At 39.1% G+C, this 26,159-nt stretch overlaps 1 protein-coding gene across 3 annotated transcripts in view; it reads left to right on the forward strand.

Moving 5' to 3' along the window:
* EFCC1 (EF-hand and coiled-coil domain containing 1) overlaps nt 1–26,159 on the forward strand; it is a 91,485-nt gene that overhangs the window by 42,552 nt on the left and 22,774 nt on the right. For all 3 annotated transcript variants that reach the window (XM_089523203.1, XM_089523210.1, XM_089523220.1), the window contains exons 3-4: nt 15,963–16,096; nt 24,364–24,499. In XM_089523203.1, coding sequence (XP_089379329.1) covers nt 15,963–16,096; nt 24,364–24,499 — 270 coding nt within the window. The remainder of the gene's footprint in view (nt 1–15,962; nt 16,097–24,363; nt 24,500–26,159) is intronic.

Raw genomic sequence — 26,159 nt, forward strand, 5'->3', positions numbered from 1 at the left:
TCGGCCTCAGAGGGAGCCATCAGGCAGACCCAGCAACATCAGGGACTGCCTGAAGGAAGAGGCCCCTCCCTCCTCAACTGTCATCTTGGCCTCAGAGGGAGTCATCAGGCAGACCCAGCAACATCAGGGACTGCCTGAAGGAAGAGGCCCCTCCCTCCTCAACTGTCATCTTGGCCTCAGAGGGAGTCATCAGGCAGACCCAGCAACATCAGGGACTGCCTGAAGGAAGAGGCCCCTCCCTCCTCAACTGTCATCTCGGCCTCAGAGGGAGCCATCAGGCAGACCAGCAACATCTTGGACTGCCTGAAGGACGAGACTTCTCCCTCCTTTAACTGTATTTTGTATTGTATTACGATTTTACTGTACACCGCTATGATCATCGCAGAATAGCGGTCTATAAATAAAACATATTATTATTATTATTAAATATGACTTGAAGGCACACAACAACAACTGCCTCCTAGGATTTCCAGACGTCAGATGCCTTGAGTCTCAGAGCTGCCCCTGTGTGCTCCTGTATGGTTTTTAACACCTTGCCTGACGAAGAACCCAGTGGAGTTTTAAAAGTTGCAACATGTATATTGTGCATTTTCCTTGATCCAATAAAGGTATCACTGTTTAGTGGATTTTGGATGTTATTGGATGTACTATATGGCCAACATGGCTACCTCTAGATGTTTCCTGTGTTCTCCTGTCTTCCTCCCCCTTTAGACTGCTTTTGAAAGGCTGCTCTGCACTATCCAGGCAGTCCTGGAGAACAGATTATAGTAGTTTGTAATAATAGTCATACTCCTCCCCTCTTTGGTGGACAGAGTCATTCTATAGCCCTGGTGGCACAGTGGTTAAATGCCTGTACTGCAGCCATTCACTCGAAACCACAAGGTTGCGAGTTCAAGACCAGCAAAAGGGCCCAAGCTTGACTCAGGCTTGCATCCTTCCGAGGTCGTTAAAATGAGTACCCAGATTGTTGGGGGCAAATTAGCTTACTTGCTAATTAGCTTACTTGCTGTTCACCGCTATGATCTTTGGAATAGCGGTATATAAATAAAACAAATTATTATTATTAATTATTATTATATAGCAATTCAGTAAGCGAATGAGAGATCTAGCTCTTCTGTAAGAATATAAATGGGGAGAGATTTTTCTTTCACTCCCACATAGCTATAGGAGCTAAGTACATAGTAATTGGAAGTAAATCATGGAAGACATCTAGGTCAAGCAAGATATACTCTTGATTAGTCTGTGTTTACTTTTTGGGCAGATGACTAACAATTGAAAGGAGGCATGCTTATTAAAGAGCCAGCATGGTGTAGTAGTTTGAGCATTGAACTACGACTCTGGAGACCAACCTTATTACTTTTCTGGTATTTTTTTCCCAGAGTTTGTGAAAGTTTTTATTTAGACTACAATGCCCACAATCCTCATCCATCATAGTTAATGACTTTAATGGCTAGGAATTCTCAAATAAACACTCCAAAAACGTAATGTATTCCAACCACTGGCCCCTTTTTGCAGGCTCAAAATCATTCTCCAGAACTGTTTTTTTCATGATCTGGGATGCGAGCCAAGATTGCTGAATACAGGACAGGACTCCTGCATCTTTAAAACTCAATAAATTCTGGAGTAGGAAGATGTGATGTAACCTTTTCTCAGGCAAAACTATGGGGCTTCTCCTCGCTCCCCCTAAACCCACTTTTTAGCTGCTCCATCTTCTTCAAAATGGCCATTTATTGGCCAGTGGAGAGTGGAAGGGGATGTGCTCAGAGAAGCATGCAACTCTGTTCCTTTAGTTGGCCTCAGAGCACTAACTAGACATCTTTAAATTGTGGCAGATCAGTAACAGGTGGTAGCTTCCACACCACTGTGGTGGTGAAACCACTCTGGGTTTTAGTTTGAACTATAAAGAAGTTGTAAAGGAGCGGATAGTTCTTTGAAAGTTCAGGATAAGTTTGCATCTTCACTATAGAAATAATGCAGTTTGGCACCATGTTTAAGTGCTATAGCTCCATGCTATGAAATCCTGGGATCTGTAGTTTTACAGGATCTTTAGCCTTCTCTGCCAAAGCAGTACAAATTTGAGGATTTTGTAGGATGGACCATGGCAGTTAAAGTTGTGTCAAACTGCATTATTTCTACAGTGAAAATCCCAGAGAAGACATGGGTACTACCATACACCACTGCTTTTGTTATTTTGTAGGGAGTTACTGGGGAGAGTGAGCCTTCCTTTGGTATATTTATGCACATGAACAAGCTCTTTGTGTACGGTCAGATTCAGTGGAAGGTCAAGGTTTTAATGGAGTCTTGGGATAGTGTTTCTTATATATCTGTCCTAGTTTCTATAAAGGAAATATTCCTTCCTCCTTTGGTGGACAGAGGCACCCTGGAAAGAAAAGGAAGGCCCCTTACTCATATGAAGAGAAGTGCAATCTTTTCATGACAAGACCAAAACAAGAAGTTGTATTTCAATTCATATTATAATAGAAAGATTTCACATCTTATAATGGGAAGAGTTCACACTATTAATGTTGTTGTGTGCCTTCAAGACATTCCGATATATGGCGCCCTTATCACGAGATTTTCTGGGGCTAAGTATGTGTCTCACGGAAGATCACCCAGTGGGTTTCCGTGGGTGAGTGGGGAAATGAACTCTGGTCTCCAGGTTTGTAGTCCAATGCTCACTACGCTGGCTTTCTCACACTGTGATACACTGAATTAAAGCAAGTATATGTAAACAAAGTGTGGTTCAAAGTATTTGTCAGCCAAATATAATTTCTTATCCCTGTCCACTTGCCAATTAGATATTAAGTACCTGTCAAATTGAAAATATTTAACGGAGGCTTTCATCACTGTGATTTATTTTTCTCCTTTCAAGTTAAGGTGATCCTCAGTTTTGCCACTGATTTTCCTCTTTCCAAATCCCAAAAGAGAAAAAAATCTAAATAAACAGATTTTGGGGACAAGATAGTGCTACATAATTAACCATCTGTTTCTTGTTTCTCTCAGTCTGCTAGGCTCCACAGAATCTGGATGAAATTTATTCCTGAAAGGATTTGTTTTTTAGCTGGATATGGGAATATTTTAGAGCCAGCCTAAAATTAGACAGTATTCGGAGATCCAGATTTTTGGTATCTTGTTGCCTCTCTTTTCAATATGCCCTTTCTCAAATGTATACATCATTGCCTAACTTTGAAATCTATTTTAAACCAGTCAGTTTTGGTGGCCAAAAAGCACATGCTGGACATTAGATCAGACCAAACTATTTGAATTCAATTATATGCAAAATATGTTTTAAAACATGCTGATCCACAGGGAGGGGGATGCACAGTATGTGTAATTTGGAATCATTAGTTAGGAAATACCTTTATTGGGAGCAGCCAAAAAGCTATTAAACTGGACAAACATTTGAGTTCTCCAGAACTCTCAGTCAGGTAAGGTGGTAGAAAATGGATGAGGATTGAAAAGTAAAAAAAAAAACAAAACAGATCAGGCATTATAACCATAAGGCTGCAGTTTAAGACTGAATGAATTATACTATACCCAGACATTCATTCTTGGACAAAGGAGTAATGGTCAATTCCCTTTTCTAAAAAGAGGATCTCAGACCTATCTTTTGCTTTGAGTGAAACACATGGGTTCTAAAGCAGGCAGAGAGCTAAATAGAAAATGCAGCTACCAATATTTATATAGGTAGCTGCATTTGAATGTACAGGGTTAGGGATACTTCTTGTTTACAACAATTAATAATTATGAGTGACAGGTATGTGAAATAAGGATTTGAAAGAATTATTTACAGTGGAGTATAGGAGCAGTGCTGGCAGTATTGGATCATGATGATTGATGGTAGTGACTGATTGGTTAGAATTGAGCAGATTTTTTGCCTTCAGAGTTGAAAGTGCACCAGACTAAATTGCAAATTAATTAATTATGAATTAATTTTTCTGATGCTAAGTGAGTGTTTTCATTATGTCTTTATTATGAGAATATTTTGAGGTGCCTTTTAGAAGGAGATGCTAGATATAATTATGTAATGTGGTATGTAAGTGTATATTTTGTTTGTGTAATTCCTGCATGGTAAGGGTTGGAGTAGATGGCCCTTGTGACCTCTTCCAGCTCCATATGATTTTACTCTTGTCATGAACCACTTTGAGAGCCATGCATATAGAGAAATTGTAGAATACAGAGGCCTAACCTTGTTTGTCTGGAATATCAGTAGGCAAAGGGGTCTTGTAGCAGCTTTGACATTAGCTCTACCTTTGTACAGTACTGTAATGTTCATAACTATATTAACTCTATTACGTAAAGCTTATGCAATAACATCTGTTGCACAGTTCAAAGGTGCTACAAGATCCTTTGCAAATAGAAAAATGATTTAAAAGATGCACTCTGTTGACTCTTTTGTAAAGAAAAAACTTCTGGAGTATCCCATGGAATAGGAAACAGAACCCTTGGCCTCAGGACAGCACACAGCCCCAGAGTCTTGAAGCACAGCTCCCCACATGAGTGCCATGATCACTCTTCCTCTGAGTCCACCCCTCAGTTGATTTCCTGGCAGTTTCAGAAAAATTGCTAATAGTCCAATGCTGCTAGCAACAATGAAAGAGCCATATTATGGGGACCTGTAGGCAAAGTGGAGATAGAAAGCCTTCTCTCTGCCTCCTCCCTCAGAAATCCTCTCCCATATGGGTCTTTCCACACTGGTTGAAAGAGTGGAGAGAAAGCTCTTTTCATCCTCCAGATAAGGAAACCACTAGATTATATGCCTGAATTTGAGGCCTCTAGCCATAAGTCAAAGGTTGTGCACCCCTGCCCTAGAAAGTAACAAATACCTCAATATCATCCCATAATATATGGCTTTAAAGGGGTGCTTCTAACTGGGTTACAGGAGATTGTTTATTAATTATTAGAGGCCCTGTAGCATATTGTTCTCATGATGTGCAGTAAAACTAATAAAATCCAAATTCTACATGGAAACAGCAACACCATTTTAAAATACAATTAAAAACAAACCCACACAACTGAAAACCTGTTCACTTGCTGATAAAACAAATAGGACGAGTGGGAGAGGAACAGAGGCAAAGGGAGCAACAAACATTATTTGCAAACATTTATATTAGCTGCTTGGAGCAGGTTAAGATTTACAGTATATTGAGGAAAATCAATTGAAATAGGGCAACGCAGTAGATCAGCCGCATTAGCTGACAGTTCAGGATTTACTGCCCATAGTAGAAAGATATTAGAGTGGTGAAAAATCGTTTCTGGAAAAGTTTAAGCCAGGGGTTTTCAAATTGTTTTCTGAGGAGCTCTAACCTCAGACTTTTGTCACAGATTGTGAAACAGAATATCAGTAGCAGCAGGGATGCTTGCCTAGGAAAAAGCTTGTCCATTTTCTGCAGCTCCAGAGACTAGGACCCAGAGCAATGGATGCAAGCTCCAGGAAAAGAGATTCCACCTCAACATTGGGAGGAACTTCCTGACAGTAAGGGCTGTTTGACAGTGGAACACATTCCCTTGGAGTGTAGTGGAGTCTCCCTCCTTGGAGGTCTTTAAACAGAGGCTGGATGGCCATCTGTCGGGGATGCTTTGATTGAGAGTTCCTGCATGGCAGGGGTTGGACTGGATGGCCCTTGCTGTCTCTTCAAACTCTATGATTCTGTGATCTCTACTGATCTTCCTCAGCCATGCACACCTTCAGAGAGACATCCACTAAGCATATGCTAAGGTATTTATACAGATCTGTGCTGAGACCAGTGAGGCCTGATGACATTTTGCATGAACGAAAATCTCTGGCCACAGTTCCATATCCTGGAGCATGTGCGGGGGGATTTATTGGCCAAAGGAAGAAGTCTGCATGGAAAGGATCACTTCAGGAATGCAAAAATTACTGCCTTTGCAGAAAGCTTAACTGATATACAGAGGAAGAAATACAAAAGGCAAAGAATTCCTTTGTAAAAGCATGATATTGCATGTTTTCTCTTTGAGACAGGTGGGGCTGGGAGACAGTAAGCAGTGTTCTACAGCAAAGAGCATGCAAAACTCAAAACAAATTAGGACCTTCTGGGTATTTTTCCAGTGATGGGTGGCAACTTCCCTTGACAGTGATAAAATGAAGCCACACCAGGTTTTGGTCCAGATTATAAAGGAGCCATGTAAAGTGCTGAAACCACTTTATTGACAGCATTCAGTACCTTGGATAGCTCCTAAAATCTAGAATAGGTTGAGGGCATTAATTTTAAACAAGAAACACATAAAACACATATTACATCTATTATTTTTAAGCACATCCTTCTACCCCAACCAGTTAAAGGATGAAAGCCTGTTTAAATAGGAAAATCTTTGCCTTCTGGTGAAAAGAAAGCTGGGAGGGGACCAACCATCCCACCCTTTGGGAGGGTGTTCCATAGCATAGGAACAACTACCCTTCCAAATGAAGTACAGAGGGTCCTTAGTATTTGCTGAGGTTTTGTTCCAGGACCCCCCATGGATACCAGAATCTGTGGATGCTGAAGTCCAGTTAAATACAATGTCACAGTAAAATGGTGCCCCATATATAAAATGACCAAATCAAGGGTTACCTTTTGGTTTGTGTGTGTTCAAGCTGTGGATGGTTGAATCCATGGATAAAGAATCCTTAGTTATGGAGTGTCCGATTTTAATGGCAAGGGTTCTATTTTGGAGCACTTTGCATAACATTAATCTTAATATGATAGAATTTTTTTTAAAGTACCAACTAACATGTTAGGAATTTTGAATAATATTTCACACTCTGGTAGTTCTTGATATAAGCCTACCACAGCCATTTTGTAGCCAAGTTAAGTCATAATTACTTAACCATTTAAGCTATGAACATTGAACATTTAAGTATTTAAGTTTCACAAAGTAGTCCTCTACAGGAATACATATTGATCCATAGTTTTGACAAAGGCATACCAAAGACCTTCCCTAGATTTGTCTTATCCACTGATTTCTGGATTAGTGCATTAGTAGTAACAGATCTGACTAGCACTAAACTCTTACCTTTATCTAGGCAAAGACTTTTGCAATGAAGTGTACACAGAAGACATTATTTAACAGAATCAAATGGAATTATATTATCTGAAGACTAAGAAGGAAAAATCATTATTTCTCTCTTGCTATTCTTTTACTATCATTCTTATCAGAACAATATGCTTAACATCAGACATTTGGGCTGCGCTCAGGCAAGCCCTGTTTGAGGTTGGGATGCTGCAGTTTAAATATTAGTTTTAGATTGTAGGTTCCAAAAAGAATCTATTCATGAAAGGCTATACTGGAATTACAGAGGGGATCATTTTCATGCAGCCATGTGATCTCATGGACAGATTTCCCAGACCTTTTGTGACAACAGGGTTTTTCTTTGGTTTCAATTGTTGTTCTTGTTTAATCACAATAATCAGGATATGTTTTATCTCTAATTTTAAAGCATTTAATCAAAGCAAGATCAGAAGGAGGTCTAAAACAGATTGAATTTAATTCACCTGAAATGTTTTTTTGCCATAACTTTATAGCCATGTCACCAAGTGGTCAATGAATAGCCTTACATTGCAGAGAAACTATATACAGATTAAATCTCCCTTATCTGGAATTCCAAAATCCAAACTATTCCAAAATTCTCCATATGCATAGCTGAGATAGTGACATCTTTACCTTCTGATGGTTCAGTGTACACAAACTTTGTTTCATGCAAAAAATTATTAAACATATTGTGTATAAAATTACCTTCGGGGTATGTGTATAAAGTATATACAAAACATAAATGAATTTCATGTTTAGACCTGGGTCTCATCTCCAAGATATCTCATTACAGGTATGCAAATAATCCAAAATCCATCAAACTCCAAAATCTAAAACACTTCTGATAACAGGCATTTTAGATAATACTGAACCTGTATTTATTCCAGTAGCTTTATGCTGCATTTTGAGTACAGGAACCCAAGAGTAAATCTCATTAAATTCATTGAGATTTATTTAGAAGGGAATGTACACAGGATCCATGGCCAACCTGTCCATTAGGGAAAGTGAGGCTTCCATCTCAAGTAGATGTTTTTGGTTGTCATAGATGGTGGCCAATTCTTATGATATCATCAGGTTCACAGTCTACCAGGCTTTACTGACTGAAGTTGCAGACCATCAGCCCTATGGTGGAATCAATGAGGTATCACTGGATAATGTGGGACATTCCAGGCAGTGTCAGTTTTTGTAATTGTGCCACTGTGGTCCTAACTATGGCAGTTTTCATTCGCATGTTTTGTCACTCCATTTGAAATTGCTCCCAGAGCAGTTATCACCACTAGAACCACAGTTGTTTTCTTTTCCCAGAGGTAGTGAATCTCAGTTTGTGGTTCTCAATATTTTATCACCTTCCTCCTGAAACATGTGTGGTTTCCCACCTCTGTCTCTTCAACTGAGGGTCTTTGCCACTTGGTGGCTAATTCTAGATTCTGTCTGGGTTCAACTTCTGGTCACCTGGATGCCCAACTCATGATGCTGGTTGAACCAGACAGGCCAAGTTAACACCAACATTCCACTTAAGCATCCTTCAGTACGGGAATCTCAGACTATTTACATGAGCAAAGAACAGGCCCTTTAGGCTATTGGTTATAAGCCATGGCAGCCATGGGCTCATCTCAGGTGGTCATCAACCTAACAGGACATCTTCTCAATGGGATGATTTAGAAATGGGTGTGGAGGATACTACAATGTTTTTGTCATAGTAAGATCTTCTTCTGACAGATAAGAGTTGGTAGCCTCTTAGATAGCCTTCGAAAAGTTGTTGTTTCTCAGCGACAGAGGACGGTAATATCAACCCTCTCTTGTAAGAAATCTTGGCAAGAAAACCCCATTATAGGTTTTCTATAAGCCTGAAAACAACTTGAAGGCACAGAACAAAAATAACTACCTAGGGTCTCATTTGACAATTTAGTATTAAAATCATCAATTGCATATTTCATTTAAGAACAATACTTTTAGCTTTTGAGAAGAGTTTTGAAATAATGCACAGTGCCCAGAACTGAGTAGAACTTACCTCTGAGTAAGTATGTGCATGATCATGTTGTTACTTCATCTTGCATGACACAAGAATGTATATAGTTCATCCTTGCTGTATTGGTGTATGCTAGAGGTATGTGAAGATTATAGAACAAATTATTATTTTATTCAGGAAGGCTGAAATCAGTAAGCTCATTTTGTATCAAAGAAGAATGCTTTTTAAAAATAGAAAATATGCCTCAGAGTATTATTACTGTAGAAGTCAATGTAATTTCAGGAAGTCTAGTCAGTTTAAATAAATCAATTTGACTCAAGAGGACTACATTTGATTTGCTGCTAAAATAACCCAATTTAAGTCTTTTTACATCTACAGTCTAGAAAGTCAAGTTGAAACTTTAAAATATTATTTATTTTTATGGAAATTCTAATATCTCTTCCTCTCCCTTCAACAACTGCTTCTAGAATTGAAAATTAGAAGGAGAGGTCCTAGGGAAATCACAAATATGCAAGAGCAACATGATGGTGAGAGAATGCAATGATCATCCTTGGAAATGTTTGCCCTAGTTGTAACTTATCTACAGAAGATGTATTCATTCCCACTGTGTTGGACAGAGGGCCTTTGTGAGAAAGGAGAAGATCTTGGTAGGCCACATGCAACCCCCTCTCCATTTTTTACATAATACATTTACCACCATTTAAAAATTGGGCATTGTTCACCTGAAGTAAGTGAACCTGTTAGTAAAGCATTTTTTCCTGCTTATTAGAAAAAAGCAAGGTATTGTCAGATTTGATCACTGGGAGAAAACTATTGTTGGCCATGCCATGAATTACATTAAATTCACATTACTTACTGCTTTATACATGATCTGTTCTTTGGGTTATCATTTAGTTCATCTTTCTTTAACAGTGTCCAGCCAGATGTCAAAGGCCTGCAAGCCTTTGGGGAGAGTCAAAACATGAACTCCCCGGCTCAGAGGTGTCTTGTTTCTGGTTACAAGCTGCTGAAGTTTAATAACCATTGAAGATCACATCTTCTATAAACACATCTATTGTATATGTACTGTATGTCAATGAGTCTATGTATGTACATCTATTTATGTATACATATGTATGTATGTATGTATGTATATCTGTATTCTATAAACACATCCATATGTACATATATATGACTGTTTAACACCCCATATTTCCAGTAGAAATAGGGCTTAAGAAGACTAAGAATAAAAGACTAAGAGAAAATAAGGAATGTGAAGTTGAAGGCTTTCATGGCTGGCATCCATAGTTTTTTGGGGGGTTGTTTGGGCTATGTGGCCATGTTCTGGAAGAGTTTATGTCTGATGTTTCACCAGCATCTGTGGCTGACATCTTCAAAGGAGATCTGAAGATCTTTTGAAGATGCTGGTAAAACATCAGGAATAAACTCTTCCAGAACACGACTACATAGCCTGGAAAACCCGCGAAAAATTATAAAAATAAGGAAGTTACAGCTCAGACATTAAAATGCAAAGTCAAATAAATACACATATAGTAACAGCACCCACCAGATTAAAATTCAGGTGAGCAGCAAATCTTCATAGATGCCAAAAAGCTACCTAATTTTTTTTTAATTGGTTATGTTCATTGGCAGAAGGATGAAAGAAGAGAGAGACCTAGTAGTCCTTTCACACTACACAATTGTTGCACTATGATTCCACTACCATGGGTGCATCCTGTGGAATCCTGGGGTTTGTGGTCTGGTGAGGTATTATAAGAGCAGTCTGGCTCAAATTTCTACATGGCCCTCCCTTCATGGCAAATCCCAGGATTCCATAGGATGTTTCCATGGCAGTTGAATTGTAATGCTATAACTATGCAGTGTGAAAGGGCCCCAGCTTGGGTTTCCTTGCCAAGTAATTCCAAAGCTTGGGAGCAGGCCACAAAGGCCCTCTCTCATATTCCCATCAGCTGTGCCTCTGATAGTAATGGAGCAGACAGAAGGTTCTCCTCCTAGGAATCTTAAAACCTTGGCTTATATGGGAGGTTGTGGTTGTTCAGACAGCCTTATCCCATTGAATATGACTTTTTAAAAATCAGTCAGATTTAACAATCCAGACTAGTTACAGGTTTGAGTAACAGAAACAGCTGTCTTGAGTTGTAGTTTAAAGTTTCAGTGACAATGAGAATAACCTTAATTAAAAGCCAATCAGTCATGGACATTACTTTGAGGCCTAACATTATGCAGTCTCCATGCGTTTAGATCTCCCTTCTTTCAAGCTTGTCATTATCCTCACTACAAAAGCCTTAAAATGAATGTGGTCTGTTTGACTGTCCCTATGGAAACCTTCCTACACTACACGGTGTGTATGTGTGTATACACACACACACACACACTTACTTCCCAGGCTATCTGAAAGCCACCCTCCCCTATGATCTTTGCTCCACACAGACGTGCTGCCCATTTGCTTTCTTTCAACGCCTATATGAAATGTTTTATGAATACTAATGAAAATGAGCCAAGCCCATATTTGAACAAGACAGCATATTCAATGAGACTTGCAGCATTTTTCCTTACCTATTTTCACGTCTGAAGCTGAAAGCTAAAGCTGTTCACTAAAACCATACAAACACGCACACCAATGGGCCATTTGAGGCAGGCATCCAGCTCATAATTTAAACCAGTGTCTTGGAGTTATATGGTGAAAGGTCACTGGTGACATTTAAGCCAGTGCTAGTTCATACCATTCAATCTTTCACAGATGGAAACTGGGACATGTGATGCCAACCAATGTCAGAGTATAGTCAAGCTGGCAAAAGTTATAAAGCGGTAGAATTCAAAGATATAGCTGTGTTAGTCTGTAGAATCAGTATGTAGAGAGATCTTGTAGTGCCTTTGAGACTAACTGAAAGAAAGAAGTTCGCAGCATGAGCTTTTGTAGACTTAAGTCTACAAAAGCTCATGCTGCGAACTTCTTTCTTTCAGTTAGTCTCAAAGGCACTACAAGATCTCTTTAAATAAAAAGTTATTAAAGACATTGAACAGACAAGCTAGGAGAGCCTGCAGCAGTTTGCTTTTGCCTACTGGGAAGGCCAAAATGCCATCCCTCTTCTCTTCTCTCCCTCCTGTTGAGTTGATCAGTACAAACAGCTTTTACATTTTGAACTCAGTTCGCAGCAACTGAAGTAAACTGAGGATAAAGGGGGAATATGGGAGGAAGAGAAAGAAACTGGATCATTTTAAAGGCTGCTGAAAAAAGTGAAAAGTGTAGTATCTGTAGTATCGGGATTGTCCCTACCATGTTGGGACAGTTGAGAGGTATAGTAATGTATTATGTAGGGTCAGACCACAATGAAGTTCTGAAAGAAATATATTGTGTGTGTATGTGCATGCAAGCATGCGTGTGCCTACCTTCAAGTCAGATGTTGACTTTTGATGACTCCATCAAATTCCTAGGGTTTTCTTAGGCAAGGAATATTCAGAGGTTGTTCTGCCAGTTCCTTCCTCTGAAACATAGGGGCTCGACAATCGGCCCCTAAGGAGCAGCATCGTGCCACCCCTGGAACCGCCGGACCGGGGGCAACCACATGCTGCAGCCCCGATCTGGTCTTTTCATGACACAAAAAACTGTGGAAAGGGCATCCTAGCCACCATCGCCGCAGCTTTTCTCCACTTCTTCAGCACAGTGCTTGTAAGCGCTGTGCTGAAGATATGGCATGTCACTGCCCACTGTGTGGTTGTTTGGGCAGCATGATGCCAGCATGAGGGCAGAGTCAGGGTGGCCGGTGTGTGGTCACCACCTCCCACTCTTCCCCCACACTGTTTCTTTATGTCAGTCTGTACAACCCCATAGCCTACAGCACCTGGCATTCCTTGTGAGTCCCCCTTGCAAGTACTAACCAGGGATAACCCTGTTTAGGTTCTGAGATTGGATGGGATCTGATACCTTCAGGGTATTGAGGCCTGGATACATTTTGGCACAGAGCAAATTGTTGGAGTATGTAGCCAAAAGGAAAGGTGGGAAAGGTGAGTTTTTAGTTACTTTTCTTAAAGAGAGAGACACAGGGAAAGAGGAAGAAGGAGAGACATTTCAAGGAAGCAAGGTTATTGTAACAAAATTTCCAAAGAGTAGAAAAATGATTTTAAAAATGATTAAACACCCTATTTTTCCCTATGGTAGTGGCTTCAGAGGTCTATGGTGGCATGGGACCTTCAGGAATATTCTATGGCATTCTCTTGAAATGTTCTTGATCATTTTTAAAGTAAATGCCCAGAGTGGAAGATTGGGAATTTCATGTTGTTGGACTGCAAATCCCATTATCCCTCTCAACCATCCCCTCACCCCAAATCTGGAGAGTTGCAATTGCCAAGGCCTGCTCTAAACCTTTCATTTATGATGACTGATTGGTGCCTGTACAAATTTGCAGGCAATATTTTATCTGTTTCAATATCGAAATGTGGAATCCCATTGCTTAATTCATAATGTGTGAATTGGAAATCAGGGTGGACCTGGTATATCTAGGTGTTACTTTTTTAGGGGTTTGTAGTTTGGTGAGGCACTGGAACTTTCTGCTTGAAAATTCTAAATGCCCCTCTCTGAATCCCAGGATGGAACCATAAGTGGTATCATAATACTATAATTGTGTAGTGTGAAAGGGCCCCAAGTTTGCTGATTTGAGTTTGAGACCACAAAACCAAATGTGGAATGACACAACATTTTCTCCATTCCTTTTCCCCTATAGTAGAGGTGGTAATCATGCAGCCCCCCCCCCCACACACACACCAGATGTTTCGTCCTATGACAGTAAAGCTAGCTGCAGTCTGACACTATCTGAATGACTACATAAGTCCCACCCTGTTTTAAAGCAATTAGTAAAGAAGAATATGGCTGTATTGCAACTAATTTGCCTGATCCAGTGCCTAAATCCATCTCAATTCCTAACAATAGACAGCATACCAGAGATTCTTGTTGCTATACCTAAAAGGGGGCCTAGAATGCAAAATTATTGCCATGTTAGTTAGTCAGAAAATGAGTATGCAAAGAGACCTTGTGGCATCTTTGAGATTAACTGAAAGAAACTGGTAGCATGAGCTTTCATAGACTTGAGTCTACTTTTTCAGATGCAGCAGATCCATCTAAGGAGCTTTACAGATGGCTCCTAAGGGCCATGCCATGCCCCCAACCCAGCAGATCAGTGGCATGACCCCCCCTCAAAGTTGCTTATTTTTGCGCTGCGGAAAGGGTGTTGCAGCCATGACAGCAGTAGCTTTTTACCACTTCTTTGGCACAGCACGTGTAAGCACTGTGCCGAAGATGCAGCATGATGCCACCCACCATCTAGAGAGACGAGTGGCATAGGGGCAGAGTCAGGGTGGCCAGCATGTGGATGCCATGCCCCCCACTTTGCCCTGAGGCCAGCATATAATGCTGATCTGTAGAGGGCCTAAGTTAACTCATATTTATGAAAATTTATGAAATTTATGAAAATACCAATTTCTTTCTCTCATTTAGTCTCAAAGGTGCTACAGTATCCCTTAGCATGGGGTAGCGGTCTGAATATTGCCTGTGTGCTTTGCATGCAATGGGAAGAGATTTGACTTTTCAAGGGGGAAGTGGCTGTATTTTCAAATGGAGAGCCAAATTTTATTGGCTTTCTTCTTCCCAGCAGTTTCAGGGCCATTGTTTTTGATGATCCTAATTTGGTAGACTGCTAATCTCTACTCAGCTTTCATTTTAAAACATCAAAAGATGTGTGGATCTAAGATTGCTCCTTCCATTATTTGTGGCTTCAAAAGCTTGCACAGAGATTTTTTGTGCCTAAGAAAGGTATTACCACTGTGTGGAATTAGTCTTATGGTCAACATGGTTATCCTTGCATTGGTAAATAAGAATGCTACTATCATCTGAAATTAGTTCATGTTGTCCTTTGAAGTCTTAAAGAAACATTTATGACATTATTTTGCCTTTTTGAATTGGATTCAGTCTAGTAGACAGCATGGCCAAAGCCTACAAAATTAAGTACATTTTCTGTGAAGAATATTTTTATGAAGACCTTGAATGCATGGAGGGCATTAAACTAGATTATAGCCAGAATCCCCCTGTGAAAAATCAGAATGATCAGCAGGGCCCATTAAACTGTGAAATGTTCATGTTTATCTGCTAGGAAAGATTTCCACACTGGCATATGATGCTCTGTGTTAATCTTTGCATTTCCATGGAAAACCAGCTTTTAGATGCTATTATAAAGAGCTTTCTGTTTAAAATTTGAATTCCTAATATAAAATGAAGCACAGATGTACTGCTCTCACTCCAGGATAACCGTTTTCCTGATTTTGCTGGGGTGTGGAAGTTCTTGGGACTTGAAAGAGAGGCTTTAAACTATCAGATTTAAAAACAGAATTGTAAAATAAACAGTGTTGGTAGAAAACCATTAATTATAAGGAGGTTTGTGGAATACTTGTTGAAATACCTGTGTGTAAAACTACATTAAAGAAAAATTTGGCATTTATTGATAGAGATGTGAAAGGAGATTATAGTGAATATCTGGGCAGGAAAGAAACCATTGTTTAAATTATCATTGGTAACGGTGAAAACATGGTGCCTGGTTTCTTATGTACTGAACGCTCCTCTTCTCAAAATCAGCTTTAATTTGTATGAAACTATGGTTTGGTTATTTAAATATAACAACAAACTCTGGTTATCGCAAAATAATAGATAAGGGGAAGAGTTGCAAGGGAATGAGGAAAGTATGATTTTGAGTCTAAGCCCCAGTTACCAACCTGTCCATAATAAATGTAGCAAATATAGAGAGCACAAGATGCGAGCAGCAGTATCATTTTGAACAAGAATGGACAGTGCAGACATAACTGTAGTTAAGATGCTTGAGGACTATGGAAGAACATGTAATACAAAATGTTTAAACTAATTAATTTGGTTTAAAAAAAATAACTGAGTAATATTCTTGTCAATCTTTATTTTTTCCAGGTCCGAGGTCTTAAAGCTCCAGATTCCTTCACAGGGAAGCCCAGAGAAAAAAACAAATGCCGCAATTGATGTGCTTTCAGTTGTACAGCAAAATCGAAGTTCACCAACTGGTGGTGCAGGAATATCAGAGAATGGTATGGAAATTCACTGTAATTGTGGCACAATTTCTCAAGATTTACTGTTTTCATGAAGAGAAAAGTCCTCAAAATATGATTTTGAAATAAGAAAACTACATGAACTTTTTTGGCACTACACAACAAATGGCCACCACATTTTTAGATGTTTTTGGAAACCTTTTAAAAAGCATTTTTAAATACAGTAATTTCAATGACTATCTAAGTAATACTATGGTGGGGGGGGGGGGTCACTCCTTGTGGAAGCTACGCTAAACTTTAATGTGATGTGCTACGTCAGTGTGGTGAACTCTACACATGAAGCATCACCTCACAAATTGATCCATTTTACACAGACATTTTGTGAAAAGAAAAACAGCCAGTGGGTATGATGGCCTGGTGTACTTGTAATGAATTGGCAGCTTTTCCATCTCTACATTCATAAATTGAGCCACCTTTCTAAGACTTGATACCATTGCTTTTTCAGACATAATCAATTGGGACCATTATTATTATTATTATTATTATTATTATTATTATTATTATTAATTTCCATTTATATCCCACCTTTATTTCAATAATGAGATTCAAGATGACTAACAACATATTTTTTAAAAATGATTAAAAACAATCAAAAACTTCTATAAAAGCATAAATAGAAAAGTTATTTTAAAACAATTAAAAAGTGTACAGTTAAAAACATTAAGCTTCATTATAAAAACTGTAAACAACCCATAAAAACATCACTGCACAGCAGTAAAAGGCCACAAAAGTGTGGTGGCATAAAAATGTTTTAACCTGCCAAGAGAAGGAGAGCAAGAATAGGAGCATCCTGGCTTTCCTAGGGGAAATCCCAAAGTCTGGGAGCAACCACCAAGGAAGTCTTTTCCCTTGTTCTCACTGGGGCTGTGTCTGGGGCTGGAGTATTCTGGGTGCAAAGCTGGCTCAAAGTCCCCCAATACCTGGTACTCTAGAGTAATGCTGGGCAACTGTTCATATGTGTATTCTGCTGTGCTGCCCGCCACTGCTGGCACAAGTTGCTCCCTCTGAGGCCGAAAATAAGCCACCCAGTGTTGATCACATCTCATTCTGACATCAGAGGGAGCAACTCATGCCAGCATCAGTGGGTGGCACACCACAGTGAGTTGTAACCAGTGCCCTGGCATCACTACAGTTGGCTTCAGATCTTCTAGGAAGATCTGGAGCAAAAGTGACTTTCAAAAATATTTGTTAAGGGTGGTTTACTGTGGCCATAAGGTTATGAGTTCAATCCTTCAGGACTCCAGGTTAGCTCAGCCTTCCATTCTGGTAAAATGAGTACTCAGCTTGTTGGGGGCAATTGGCTAACACATTGTAAGCCACTTAAAGAGTGCTCAGAACTATATAGAAATGTAAGTGCTACTGCTATTGCTATTGAACTGATGGTACATTATCCAGACCACACCAGAACCAAGGACTGGATCCTTCGTCATCTGGACTTATCACCATGAGAACAAGAGGAGGGCATGTTATTGGCCTGTGTAGACATGGCTTAGATGAGCCTGAGAAGGTGGTGGGACAGAGATAAGGCCCTCTCCAGAAGATCTTAGAGCTCTAGTGGGCTCATAAAGGGAGATATAGTACATGTATGTACATGTAATAATAGGATTTTTTTCTTGGCTTACTAGCATATGTTGCTTGTGTTTAGAACATAAACATCACACACAATGCTTTAAAAATAAGTAATTTTCCAAATGGGAAGTTCTCACTGGAAACCACTTTGCCCTCCTCCCTTCTTCTTGGTTTCTGTCTCTGAAATGTTTTTAAAGCATTTAACACATGGTAGGTGCAACACCCTCTCCCATAAACAGAGCAATTTGTACTTTCAGAATGGATTGCGTGCAATGCAGTATGAGTTCCTACTCAAGACTGCAGGTTCACCAAGCCTTCTTCTGATCTGTATTTTTTCAAAGCAAAAAAAGAGATGCATGCAGAGAAAGAAAGAGAGAGAGAATTAATGTGTGAATTGATATATTTTTCTTTTCTTTTTTTTACAAATGAAGAAGCACAACAGCTATCTTCCTTCCCTTTCCACTGCAACCACTAAAGCAAGTGCGAGCACTTGCAAATATTGATCAGGCTCTAAAATAACAGTTAATCACTAACACAAAGACCTTGTACCTTTCATATCCATTAAATTATCAAACAGGCACAGCTGAGAATGCAGATCTATAACCATGATTTCCATTTAAGTAGCAAGTTTTGAATATGTGGCTCATCAACTTGGGGTTGAGAAAATAATTTCCACTTTACTATTTTTCTCATGGTGTTCCAGATTGTTCCCCATTTCTCTTTTAAAAATGGGTTGGAGAGATTTATGTGAGAGCATAAATAATAAAATATTCCTGTACATTTATCTTCCTCACAACATCTCAGGGATAACATCTCCATGAAACTCCAGGCCAAAGATCCAATTCCTGGGAATTGTTTCTCAAAACAAAACTGCTTTATCCTCCCTCTCTTTTTATATTGACTTAACATTTAGATGTGTTTTAATAACAGAAAAATTTAAAATTAATATAAGGTGGATTGTTTTTCTATATAGAATTGTTTACTAAGTACATACTTCTACCCAGAACTAAAAGATGTGGCAGAATTCTTTCACAGAATTGTAGTTCAGAAGATCAAGAGATAGAAAAGAAATTGGAGAAGCTCTCCTCTTTCATTAGACTTTTACATATTGCCTAAATAGTGAAAAGGGTGGATTCCTTTACCTTGCATTTCAGGTAAGTCTTTTCTTCAAGGCAGGGTTAAAGGATACATAGCCAGCAGCATTTATAGATCCAGCATCAGAATTAATTAGCATATGACAGATGACCTCTTGAGAGTTTTCCTGACCATGTTCCTCCAAGCAAAGAAGAAATACCTCCTTGCATATCTTCATTACCATTGTTGATTATTCTTCACTTCTAATGGAAGGTCCAACAGATTCCTCCTCTGAGCTAGCTGGCACTCAGGATTAGTAATAGTCTAGAAAGGGAGTGGGCAGTCCCCTCCTCTTATTGAGTGCCACATTACCTCACGGGCAACCTGCCAGGCATCACACATTGGCACTGGGCAGAGTCACAACATAAAGAAAACAAAAATGATCATGGAAGATCTACTGGCACAAGTAGGATGTACTGTCACAACCTAGACAATAAGGAAATTGAAATGGTTAAAGGTTTCCCATACCTTGGATCAGAATGGAGATTGCAGTCAAGAAATAAGTAGACTAGAAATAGGAAGGGAAGTCATGAAAGAACTTGACAAGACCCTAAAGATATTAAAGAGTAAAGACATACAACTGGGCATTAAAGTTAGAATCATCCAGTCCATTATATTCCCTGTCACCACATATGGATGTGAGAGCTGCACAGTGAAGAAAGCAGATAAGAAGAAAAACAAGTCATTTGAGATGTGGTGCTGGAAAAGAGTAGACAGCCAAAAGCAAAAGCAAATGGGTCCTAGATCAAATCAAGGCTGAACTCTCCCTAGAAGCCAAGATGATCAAATTGACGCTGTCACACTTCCGCCACGGCATGAGAAGACATGACTTGTTAGAAAAGACAGTAATGCTAAGAAAAGTAGAAGATAGTAGAAAGAGAGGAAGACCACACACCAGATTGATAGACTCAATCCGAGAGGTCATGGGCCTGAATCTGCAGAACCTAAACAGAGTAGTAGAGGACAGGGATGTCTCATCCACAGGATCGTTATGATTCGGGGTTGACTCTAGGACAGTTAGCAACAAGAGTCACACGCAAAAGTAGGTGCAGCCATCCTTTCTTTCTCTCCCTCTCAATTGTTCTTCTCTCTTTTTGGAATTAGAAATTAGGTCAAAGGATGGATGGTTTCATATTGAGAGCTTCATGAAACTGGATTGAAGATTTACATGAAGAGGGTTACTATCAAAGACCAATATGGTGTAGTGATTAGAGCACAGGGCAATGGGAGATTTAGTTTCCACATTTGACCATGAAACTCACTGGGTTGTATTCACTGAAATTATCACAAGCAATAAACTTAATATTTAGTGTGGTTTTAAACTAGCTAATGTTTAAAAGCAACAATAAGTGTTTTTAAAAATACATTTATAAATATATTTCACCATGAAGTAAATCCCATGGTGTTGCATCTTCTGGCATTCGTGTTCCGCTGTTGTGATTCTTGAAATCACAAACAGTGACCATCACTTTAAGAAGTAATTATCAATGACAATTTGTTCTGTTTGAAGGGAGAAGCTTCAGCTTCTAAAGCATACGTTTGAGGTGCACAATATGTGCACATTAGGTAAATACAGTTGGTTGTTTCATGTATATAAAATGAAGCAAGAGGTGTCTAAACAATTATTTGGTAAATGACAGAATTTAAAACAAGACGTACTAGTACTGGATTGTGTAATTAGCAAAATTTGGGCTAAAAAATTTTTTTAAATGTGTTATTGTGAAAAAAGAGGATTTTCCCTCCTAACAAAATACATTATTTGCTAAATTTAGTCAGATTATTAGCTCTCTAGTTTGCTTGTCTTTTTTTTTTTTTTCCTGTTTTACCACAGTGCCCTCTGCTGGCAATAAAAAATGTTCAAATTATTTCACACAGTTTGATGCAAAACACATAAAAATGTTTTTGATTAGGATGAATCCTAGACTAAAGGATTTTTTCAGATGGGGCCTTTCCCCCCCCCCACTTTCTATTTAAAAAAGAATGAAATGACATTTTGATAGTCATGTATTGTTTATTTCCCATCCTTTCCTGCAGTACTCTAAGTATTTTTGTTCTTCTCCAAAAGGCAAGATGTTTTTTTCTTTAAAGATATTTGTTCATCCTATGGCTAAGCAAAAAATAGAGTTGTAGCCATATTATAACCCAGTTAATGATTTGTGCTAGCTATGCTATTCTCAAAATATATATATATATATATATATATATATGAATGGCTTTAAAAGGTAATTTGACAGGATGAATCATCAATGGTTGCTAGTCACAATGGTTCTCTATGATCTTTAGTGCTGGATGCAGTAATGCCTCTGGATATAGTTGAAGGAAGGCATATGTGAGAAGGTGCTACTGCTCTTACATCCTGTTGGTGGGCAGCAGGGTCACTAGGATTGGTGTTACCCCCCCATAGACCCTCCCCATATTACACCATACAGAATATGTGGTATTATTTTTTGTAGTAACGTTACTCTTAAATCATAATTGCTATGTATGACTGAATGTAATGGTAATAGTTGTGACATCAACAATTAAAATTATACCTTTAAATTACAATGTCATATGCACATCCTAAATGTATTTACATATGCATAGATTCATATGGTTAAAGTTAACATTTGGTAAAATGTGCTGCTTTTAAGAATTCTTTTTACAAAATTTAAAAATTTAAATGTTTTTTAAAAAATTAATTTTATTTTATTTAAAAAAACTGGGGCCTCTCCTTTCTCCTCCCACTGAGCCTCACCCCACTCACATCATCTCTTCAACTTTTTAAAGGGACATGGGTGAATGTCAAAATGCAGACATTCACCCCTCTTAGGGAGTCATTTGATGTGGTCTGCTTCCCCTGCACCCCCCTAGTGACACCACTGCAGGTGGTCTTCCCATTTGCCAGGAAAGCCCCATGATAGAGTTACCTTAGGGTCGCCATAAGTCGGAAACAACTTGAAGGTACACAGCTTAGGCTCTGAAGCTTCTGTTGTATGTTTCTGTCCCCTTGAGATTGCTCTTTAATAGCTCATTTCACTGGGTACCTTTCTATCTGCCTTCCCAGGTGGGAAGCCTTATTATGTCTGGGGCTGCTATCTCCTTCTGCAAATACAGTGGCCTTTTAAATGACAGCACATGTTTACAGTCATGACCCTGGTGAACTGGGTTGATATAATGAACTACCTGTTGAACTTGAAATGAAGAAAGAGATTCTGGATATCCCAAATATATATTTGAGCCAAATTTTGTGGCTCTGTCTGAATACTAAAAGGAAATGCCAGCTTTCAAACAGTCTGGGAAAGTATCAGAAAATACTAAACAAGCAAGTTAAGCCAGAAGCCTCATTTTGCTTAGCCAAATACTAACTAGCAGCAGATACAGGAGATGGCTGATGGAAATCAGCCTTTTAATATATGTGGCAGAGATTCATCTCTGAGAAGAAGGCTGTGTTTTATTTCCCTAGTGACTGGCAGAGTGATTAACTGAAAAACCTGGCACCTCAGCTTGCAAAAAAGCTATTTGCAACAAATGTGTGACTAATGGCCACCAGCACTCCTCCAAGCCCAGTCTGTGAGGAAATCCATGTCTATAAAGCAGGCAATTCTCTAGATCCCTCAGCCTATTTTTCTCTCCCTGCAGAATACACCCACAAAACTCAAATTAGAAAGAAAGGCTTTACCTAAAGTTGCAAGTCTGTTCTCTTTTCTGCCTGCAAATTTACATTTCTTTGCAAAAAAAGAGCCCTGCTTCATTGTCTTATCTGAATACATTCTAGTGTTCATCCCAGTCATCACTTTCCTACAGATGCAATTGTCTCTTTTCTGCTCCTATTGTCTTCTCTTGTCCCACCTCATTCAGCATTCTGTTGCCAAAATCAGTCTCTTGTTATTCTGATAACATCCCTTGTCTTCTACAAACCCATCACTGGCTTTTTAAAATTTGTTAGATCCTGCACAATTTTGTTGACCTTCAAGACCTTCTCTGCCCTCTTACTCCCAACCAACTCTCCACTTATATCTCGGCACATACTCAATTGTGCCTTGTGGCCTGTGCACGCAGAAGACTAGCAAATGCCATAAACTGATGCTTAATTTTGCACACTTATTGGAAAGATCAATTCTGTGTTCAAATCTTGAGTCACTCAGGCTCTGAGGAAGAGATTTACATAATATGCAAACAATGAAGGAAATGGTGAGTGGAGATGGGGCTGGCACCCAGTTATTGACTTAAAAAAAAAAGGCTGGTGATTGGAGAATGGATTAGCACTTCCATCAGCTATAACACCCTCTTTTAGCTACCACCATGACCATTAAGTAGCCAGGGGAAAATGAGGGGCAACCAGGCAGCAACCAGATTTATTTCTGCAGCCCTCTACAGGAAGGAACAGATATTCTCCGGGACTTCCCACACATCCTCCAGCGGTCCGTGGGGAAGATGTTGTATACTTGTCTCATCCTGCTTTGTTTTCAGCTTACTTTAGTTGTTGCAGACTGAGTTCAGAGTGTAAAAATAGTCTGCGCTTGGTTAAGTCAACAGGGATCAAAGGAGAGGAGGGGGTGGAAGCTTGCCTTTCCCAGTAGGCTCATGCAAAAGCAAACTGCTTCAGACTTTCATAGCTTGTATGTTCTTCCACATTAATAACGTTTGCCATCTTGAGCACACTCTGATGTTGCTTGGCTATATGTATCTCTGTTTTCATATGTGAAATGTTGGAAAGTATGACATTGCTACCTGCTCATCCTCCCTGCATCCTCTCCTTACCACTGAATGTACTAAACCTGGCAACATGAGTGTTTGGGGAGGGGGAGGTCATGTTATTACCCCAGTTAGAACTCTGTCAGTGCAATGAAGGAACTTGGCCATGGTCAACTGAAAGGCATTGGGGAGCCAAGAACTAACATTAAGAACCTCTACTGAATTTTAAAACTCCTAATAACAGTCTCAAGTATGTTTAACAAACATCAGTTTGTTAAACTACTATAAAATGTAGCTCAAAATTTACTTCATCCTGAACCAATTCCACTAAGATGAATGAAAATTATGGTTATACATTTCATCCATTAATTTCAATAAATCTTAACTATATGTAATTCTAGGCACGTGATTTCAACTGTTCTTTATTAAGAGACTAACTGGAGCTTGTAGTGTTTGCTTTAAAACAGCAAAATGAGCATGTTGGCAAAAACATCATGGAAGGTTGTTTGATTTCTCTTTTAACCAGTACTGAATGACTATAACAGTTCAGCCAGTTCAAGAGTACCACTTGATCTTTCTTAAAATGAATCCATGTTAAAAAAAACAGAGCTTGCCAACATCTCTGAAGATGCCAGCCACAGATGCTGGCAAAACGTCAGGAATAAACTCTTCTAGAACATGGCCATGTAGCCTGAAAAAAAAACACAAAAAACTTGCCAACTTGTTTTTAAAAAATCATGGCTATCCTGGCTAACTAAAGTATTTGGAGAGCTGTAATCCAAAACAGTAACTCAAAATTCTGCCATTTTAAGAAGTTGCCTTGAGTGCCACATATTTTTTAAAGATAAAAAATATTCTTGTTTCAGTCGAAGATCAGATGTTTCGTTCCGTGGAAGGCCAGGCTGCATCTGATGAAGAGGAAGAGAAGTGGACAGGAGACCAACAGTGCCAACTTGCTGAAGTGAAGAAACTCCTAGCCAGACTTCCCTGTTGCAGTAATAGGTACGTCTCAGCAAAAAAAATTATTCATATTTAAAACAAAATTTGGTTATCCTTTTTGAAAATTCTACCTACAATAGGATGAATGATCTTTGCATTACATCAGTTTTCAAGGTTGTTGTTTTTTCAAAGTGGAGAACTATAGTTTATTACTTTTATTATCTTTCAGCTTCCAGACAGCTTAGGAAGTCATTAAAGTGTAACCTGATAGGCCTAGTTGGTTAGGGCAATATACTATAGGAGGTCATGGCAAGGGCCTTCTTGGCTGTGGCACTCCAGCTATGGAATACCCTTCCCTTAGAAGCCCAGCTGCTGCCAACATTGTTATCTTTTCTGTGCACACTAAAACTGCAGAAGCATGTTTGATCTGATCCAAATTTGCCCAAGTGAGTGATTTTAAAATTATCTAACAGTTTTTAAACTGTCCTATTTTAAGTGGTAAATGGTTTAATATTACATTATTCTTATTTTTTTAATTGTTCAAGTTGATTTATTGTACATCATCTTGAGATCCTTGGATATAGGATGAAATGTAAATATTTTAACAAACAAACAGTCCAGTGTTCTTTCCTCCCATAGTATCGCATAATATGCAAGCAATATGACTTAAGTTCACCATTCGTCTCTCTTTTCTCCTGCTTGCTTTTTCAAACGTCTTTGCCTGATGAGGAAACATGTCATTTCAAAAGCTTACATAGAAATCTTTGTGTGTTTTTGGCTGGTTTGATAAAAGTATTACCACAAGATGGCTTCTGGAATTTGCCTGATGGCCAACACTACCCCTGTGTTTGCATTGTAAGTTTTGAATAAGAAAATATGATACAGGTGTGTAGCAGGGGTGGGAATTTTGTAGCCTTCTAGATGTTGTCAGTCTACAACTGCAAGCAGACAGCCCTCGCCATTGTAGGTAGAGGTGAACTATGTTGGAAGTTGTAGCCCTATAACATCTGGAAGCCACATGGTTTTTACCCCTAAAGGACGGTAGTACATCAAATACTTCCTTGATTGTTCCCTGTAGCCAACAAGCATATGTTAATTAAATCCATTTGATTCAAATATATGCTAGAGATGAGAGGGAAGCTTCCCACACTGCCTTCTCTGGCATCTACAAGATTCAGATGGTAAATACAACCAGCGTGACTCAGTGCCAGAGAGAAGTGCCAAAGGCTATAATCTTAGAGAGCATACTGGCGTGGTAAGGGAAGGCTGTGCATACAAATTTCGGTATCTCTGCAGCTTCCATGGCTGCTGCTCACACAAATGAAGGGGAAAGCAGACTTTAAGCTAGAATCTCAGCTTGCTTGTTTACCCATGGGCAGGGTGACCAGATGTCATAACAGCAAAGGAGGACAAGCCACCACAACATTCAAGAAAAATGTAGGACATTACAAAATGAGAGCTAACAACACTAATATAAATGTAAATTCATGTTTCTTAGTCATGTTCAAAATAGAGGACTAAGGTTGAAATGTAGGACATGTCTTGAGAAGGGAGGATGTCTGGTCACCCTAGGAAAGAACGGCTGTTTGAGAATCTTCTGTGTAGTCCCAGAAGCATGCATCATATTTGGTTGTCTCCACTGGGTTTCTGGAGTTGCAGCCAAAACCTAAGTTTGTTGGTTTTATTCTAGGTGAAAAATCCTTTCAGAAATAGCTTTTTTTTT

Source organism: Sceloporus occidentalis, unplaced genomic scaffold (assembly GCF_023333645.1).
Source record: "Sceloporus occidentalis isolate IW3139 unplaced genomic scaffold, rSceOcc1.0.p SCAF_1, whole genome shotgun sequence".
NCBI classification, from domain to species: domain Eukaryota; kingdom Metazoa; phylum Chordata; class Lepidosauria; order Squamata; family Phrynosomatidae; genus Sceloporus; species Sceloporus occidentalis.